At 32.1% G+C, this 6,981-nt stretch overlaps 1 protein-coding gene across 1 annotated transcript; it reads left to right on the plus strand.

Moving 5' to 3' along the window:
- Window positions 1–2,528: 2,528 nt before the first annotated feature.
- LOC109006437 (alpha-farnesene synthase-like) lies at window positions 2,529–5,857 on the plus strand. The gene is made up of 7 exons (XM_018985711.2): window positions 2,529–2,633; window positions 2,758–3,043; window positions 3,161–3,542; window positions 4,040–4,261; window positions 4,349–4,493; window positions 4,802–5,056; window positions 5,516–5,857. The coding sequence occupies exons 1-7, from the start codon at window positions 2,529–2,531 to the stop codon at window positions 5,801–5,803; spliced, it is 1,683 nt and encodes a 560-aa protein (XP_018841256.1). The 3' UTR covers window positions 5,804–5,857.
- The last annotated feature ends 1,124 nt before the right edge of the window (window positions 5,858–6,981 follow it).

Below are 6,981 nucleotides of genomic sequence, written 5' to 3' on the forward strand. Positions count from 1 at the left end.
TATTCGTCCATCTATCATGTCATAATTCACAAGATGGCCAACTTAATTTCCTTCAAGATCAACTCGAAACAGAATCTCTCATCAGTTGCACACGGCCAATATTTCTCATTAATGGACATTAATGGTATACCTTACACCAATGCTAAACTAAAACCAACTCCATAGCTATAGACATATATATATATAGCCTTTTAAGTTAGGTTATAATATTCCAAGTACAAAATGTGGTGATTCAAGCGCATATCTGCACATCATTTTTCTTTCTCATTTATTAGTCCTACCAACCTTCACCCCTCTCTATCTTAATTACCTACTCACCAACATCACCCCCTAATATACTATTACCATTATCAGCTTTCAAATTCATAACTTCCATGGCTCTAAAGCAACTCAAGATGTTAAAATACACAGATTTTACACAAACTCATCCACTGCAACATCCATCCTATTCTAGCTACACATATTTTACACAAACTCATTTATATAAATTATACAGATTTTACACAAACTCATCAATACAAAATTACACAGATTTTACACAATTACATCATCACAACATTACACAGATTCACAACATCTATTTTTCATTTCCACTACCAAATTACACAAAATTAAACTCAGAGATAGATAAAAACAATGTCTAAAAGAGAGAGAAGACGAAGGGAGAAGAGAGAGATCTAGAGAGGCTTACCGTGTGTCCAGAATTTTGAGAAGACGTGTATTGGACTGCAGCTTGTGGAGGTGGTTTGGGAAGAGTGGCTGACTAGGTGAGGACGCGCGGGGTTGAGAGGCTCGCAGTCATTGGGAGAGAGAGGTGAGGTCGCAGTAGGGGTTGAGTGGCTCACAATCACCGGGAGAGAGGTGAGGTCGCGGCGGGGGGTGAGAGGCTCCCAGTCATGGGGAAGGGGTGGTCCAGCCCCTTAGGGGGCTGGTAGTACCCTACTCACACGTAAAATATAATAAAAAATTCAACTTTTGTAAATTTTAAAATAAAAATAATTTATTCAACTTTTAATAAAATATGTCATTTCATCTTAATTTGATAAGGCCTAAGAATTGTTGACACCATGTAACACGGCCGAACAACGAGAACGATGCCTTAGGCCTCGTTTATTTTTGCAAATAAGATAAAATGAAATGATATATATAAATTGAGATGAAAATTAAAAATTAAATAAAATATTGTTAGAATATATTTTTTTAATATTATTTTTGTTTTGAGATTTAAAATGATTAAATTATTTATTTTATTTTATATAAAAAATTAATAAAATTATAATAATTAAATAAAATGAATTGAAAAGTTTTGTGAAAAAAATAAGACCAGCCACTTGCATTCGAGATTTTCGAGGAGACTCAAGTAAGTACGTGCTAATGTAATTAATAGGTCGTGGGTCTGTGATCTCCTGATCTTAAGACTGTCTTGCACGTATTTTTATATGCTAGAAAAGTATTATTATATATATATATATATGATAAATGATTTTTACAAACTCTAAAAAATAAATTCCATATAAATTTTTATAAAAAAGCAGACTTTTTATTAAAAAAATGTAACAACAATTATTCATTTTTAATAGGATTCATATTTTTACAAAAGATCTATATGCGACTTGTCTATTTAGAACTTATATCTAGCATTACTTATTTTTTATATGTTATACACCATATTTTTATTTCACTTTCATTTTACTATATAAGTTGTAATAGATTTTATTATTATTAGATGATAAAAATCATTCAATAAGTCAATGTCTTTTAAACTGGATGACATAAGGATTGATCTACAAATGGGAGAATCAGGTTTGAAGTTTTGAACCCCTCAATCTTATATATATATATATATATATATATATATATATAATCATCTAATAAATAATCATTCAATAGTGATAAATGTATTACATCTTACATAATGAAATGTAAGTAAGATGGTAGTGTAATGTATAGAATTTTTTAAAATATAAAATTTGAAATACATATTAATTAAAATAATAAATATAATAATTAGAGAACTGTTATAGTCTTAAAAAGATTCTATAAGAGTAAACTTAAAAATTGATATAGTTTAATATAATACGTTAGATCTATTTTATAATAAAAATTAATTTTTTAATAGTAGACCTCACTCTTTTTTAAAACTACTGTATAATATTTGCGCACTTCACGACTGCAAATAGCATTTCTCAAAGTTATTTCTCAAAGTTATTTTCGTAAGTAGAATTTATTTGTAGTTAAAAAATTTCTCTTATAGTTAGTCGGTGCAAATATTGCTCGCGGGGGTAGTTTATAATTTGTCATGATTTTGTGTCCGGCCCGTTGCCCTTATATAAAGCTCTCTCATGAACTACAAATTTCTCCACATCCAACATCGCCCGCTATATAGCTCAGCGTTGCTATCTTAACGTTAACTTCGCTAGTTTCTTCATTAGCTAGCTAACCAGCCTTTTTCCCTTCTCAAGTACTCGATCATTATTGACTGTAAGAAACCAGTACTGCAGGACGAGCAGCAAACCTTACCATTTCAGATGAAATCTGAAGCTTTTAATTTAATACATCAAAGACGGTCTGACAATTACGAACCAAATATATGGAAGTGCGATTTCCTGGAATCTCTTGACAGCATTTACGATGTTAGAATCCTAATTCCCACCCACATGCATTATATTCATTAATTATATTAGAAAGTTCCATCTATATTATTGTTTCCTATATATATTGAGATTATATTCGGATGCATGCTTTTTGTTTTTGCAGGAACCGGAATGTAAAAAACGTGCAGAGAAGTTGATAGAAGATGTAAGATCAGTTATATTTGGAAAAGCTGTAGAACTTGACTCCCTGGCTAAGACGTTGGAGCTGATCGACAGCTTGGAAAAGTTGGGTTTAGCCATCCACTTTGAAGTGGAAATCAAGGAGGCGCTAGCAACCATAGCAATATCCATCAAGCAGAAAAATGGGAATCTTAATGAAGAGGATGATCTCTACGCTACTGCTCTTTGCTTTAAGCTTCTCCGGCAGCATGGCTATGATGTTTCACAAGGTACAATATTCAGAGTACAACGTAGTACTATTTAAGATAATATATATTGTTATTAAAGTCCAAATCCTGCTCATATATATCTAACTTCAATGAATTATATATGTTAAACCATATCAGATATGTTTAGCAACTTCATGGATGCAAAGACGGGAGCATTCATCAGGAAAAGCAAACACGAAAATATCAAAGGAATGCTGGAGCTCTTGGAGGCCTCACATCTAGCCATAGAAGGTGAAAACTTTCTGGATAAGGCTAGAGAATTCTCAACCACAACTCTCGAAGAAACCCTTGCAAATTTAGAAGGTTTCCATGCGAAGCAGGTGATCCATGCTTTGGAGCTTCCCTCACAAAAGAGGGTGAAATGGTTTGACGTCAAATGGCACATCAGTGTCGAAGAAAAACACAGGGACATGAACGCTATTAATTTGCTTGAACTTGCTAAACTTAATTTTAACATAGTTCAAGCCACGCTCCAAAAAGACCTAAGGGAACTATCCAGGTAACTAAGGCCTCATTTAAACATTGAGATGAAATGAAAATTTTGTAAATAGTGATAAGATATTTGTAAATAGTAGTGAAATGATTTGAGTTAAGATATTTTATTGAGTCTTGGAAAAGGAGAGAAGAAATTTGCACAAAATATTATAAACTTAAAATATTGTTATAATATACTTTTTTAATAAAATTTTTATTTTGTAATTTAAAAAAAAAATTGAATTGTTTTTTATATTTTGTTTAGAAATTTGAAAATTTTATAATGATTAAGCAATAATATAATTAAATGAAATAGTTGAATATTTGAAATTAAAAAGTGTTTGTTTTTAATGATGACATTTGAGAAGGAAATAAGATGATATAAAATGAGATGAATATCAAAAGAGATCTAAATGAAAGTACTCGATATGAATAACTGATGTGACGTCATCATAGTCGATACAATATTGTACCATAAAGATCAAATTAATGATATGTTTTTTATTTTTTGTGTGTTTTTAGGTGGTGGAGGAATCTGGGTGATCTCATAGAGAATTTGAATTTTGCAAGAGATAGACTTGTCGAAAGTTTCGTTTGCTCGGTGGGCCTTGCGTGCGAACCTGAGCACAGCGGTTTCAGAAAATGGCTAACAAAAGCCATTAATTTTATACTGATAATTGATGATGTCTATGACGTTTATGGCTTATTGGAAGAACTCGAGCTCTTCACTATTGCCGTAAATATGTTAGTGTTGCAGCATATTACAATCCCTGAGGTTTTCTTAATTCCTAGAACCTAAAGAATTCTAATCAACATGTTAAACAAATTCAGGTGGGATGTCAGTGAAACTAAAATGCTTCCGGAGTGCATGCAGATTTGTTTCCTAGCACTCTACAATACGACAGATGATTTCGTCAATGAAATTCAAAGAGAGAAGGGTTGGGATCAGTTATTACCCGTACATGTAAAGAAAGTGGTACGTACACATCCATTAATTTCCTATCGCGATGAATATATGAAGGCTGCGTTTGGATCTGAATTAATCTGTGAGTTGTAATATTTTGTGGGTCCTATTGAGATATGTATTTAAATGCATGAACTATGTTGAGATGAATTTAATTTTTTTTTTATAAAAAGTTGAAAAAGTAGTGGATTCTATAAATGATTAGTTTGAGATAGATTGAGATAAGTTTGTGTTCCAAACATATATAGCTAAAGATGATCATTGTTAGATTTTTTGTTATGTTGTTTTGGGTGAAAGTATTTTCTTCTTTTGTTTAATAGTGGACAGATTTTTGTAACGCATTATATGTGGAAGCGAAGTGGTACACCACGGGTTACACTCCATCCCTACAGGAATATCTAAGCAACGCATGGATTTCATCATCCGGCTCTGTGCTGTTTGCCCATGCGTTTTTCTGTCTAGAGCATAAAGTCATGAAAGCTGAGGAATACAATAATTTCATGGAGAAAAGCAAAGATCTCTTGTATAATATATCTGTCATAGTTCGACTCTGCAATGATCTGGGAACTTCATCGGTAACTACTCATTATATGTCCATTAAATCTAGAAAAAAAAAATGAAAACCTTTAAACATGATTGAATATTGGTTTGTTGTCCATCATGTGAAATCACAAATTTTTTCAATAACTTAAGCTGATGGGAACTAGAAGTGGTAGTTTTAATTATTTTTATTATATTAGTTCTTAATACTCTCCATCACGTGTGGGTCAGACTCATCCTCAATAAGTGAACTTAATATGTAAAATATTTAATTAAATGAGATATAGTGTATCATCAAGGTTCAAACTGATCATGACTTGATCATCTGCTTTATGATACCTTATGAAATTATCACTTATCCTAAAATATTGAGCTGATGGGAGCTAAAAATGCTAGATTTGATTAATTATTTATATTATATTCTTAACATGAGTTTGATAATCATTGTAAATTAATTGAACTTTTGCTAAGTGTAATATATAACTTTAAAACAGGCCGAAGTTGAAAGAGGAGATGCTCCATCATCAATCGTATGTTATATGAGAGAGAAGAATGTTTCAGAGGAAATGGCTCGGAAGCATATCAAAGGCATGATAGACGAAAGCTGGAAGAAACTAAACGGGGAATGCTTAACGCAGATGCCCATGCAGCTCATGCAAACATTTGTGAATATTGCACGTGTGGCGGAGGGCCTTTATCACCAAGGAGACTGGTTTGGTGTTCAAGATGGAGACAAGCGGAACAAAATCAAGTCCTTGCTACTTGAGCCTCTCCCATGCTAGCTCGATCTAGTACTTGAATTGAAATCTCATGCATGTTATATATAGGAACAAACATCCTGGCTATAACGCTAATTTGGATTAATCATGAAGTAGTAGTCTTAGAATCTAAATAAAAATGGTTTTGTGCGTGCCCTTGTCTCTGTGATTTAAATAAAGATAATTAGGGTCATTTTAGTTTGTGATCTTTGATAAAAGTACCGATCCATCTCATGTGTTAGTTTTCTGTGAGTTTACAAATATAATCTGTTTTTTAAAAATAGAGGTACTAGCAGCAGTCTGGCAACATGAGTGGAAACTCTTCGATCGTGAACTTGCTTTTTTATTTCTTGCATTTTATAAGATTATATAAAATCACTATTTATTCATCCTAAAAGTTTAAATTAATGAAAAAATGTAGATTTTATTATTTATTTTATATAGTACTCTTAACACTCATTTATGTGAGTGAGACGTCTCCCTTAATAAGTCCAACACAAAGAATATTTAACTAAATAGAATAAATTTCTTTTAAAGTCAGGATTTGAATTGATTGAGGATTCAAGTCACTATTCTAATACCATATAAAATTATCACTTATCACAAAAACTTCAACGACTAAAACTAATTAAATTCTATTATTTATTTTATATATGCTTGACCGGGAGCCTAACTCTCGAATTGACAAACGGTTTAACTTGATACCTAGAATATACTATGGTCATTGTCTTCTCAACGGTAATGAATTATATGTTGGAATCACTTATCAAACAGAAGAAAACATGATGTTTAGATCAACTTGTTATATAATACACTACAAGAAAACTGCTTATTTGCGACCAGTTAATTCCAGCGAAATGATTATTGGTTACGAAAAGTCTTTTGGTCGCAATAAATTGGTCACAAAAGCTCGTTTTTCTTGTAGTGATAATAGCCAATGCCCTGCAACAATGTCGACCTCAGGATTACAATGATTGATCTTCTTCCATCAATATAGTTTTAGAAACCTTATCAGAGGGGAGGAGAGGAGACAAACATCAGGGAGGAGAATAGTTCAATCTTCAACATGGAATGTCCTAGTTGGAACAAATGTTTTTTTACTTTTACTTATAAATAAAAAATTTGGAAGAAATGTTTTTAAATGGGAGGTGATGCCACTACCCATAAAAATACTGCTTTGGCATACTTATTTGTGCTTGCAT

The sequence above is a fragment of the Juglans regia genome, chromosome 4 (genome assembly GCF_001411555.2).
Source record: "Juglans regia cultivar Chandler chromosome 4, Walnut 2.0, whole genome shotgun sequence".
Taxonomy (NCBI): Eukaryota; Viridiplantae; Streptophyta; class Magnoliopsida; order Fagales; family Juglandaceae; genus Juglans; species Juglans regia.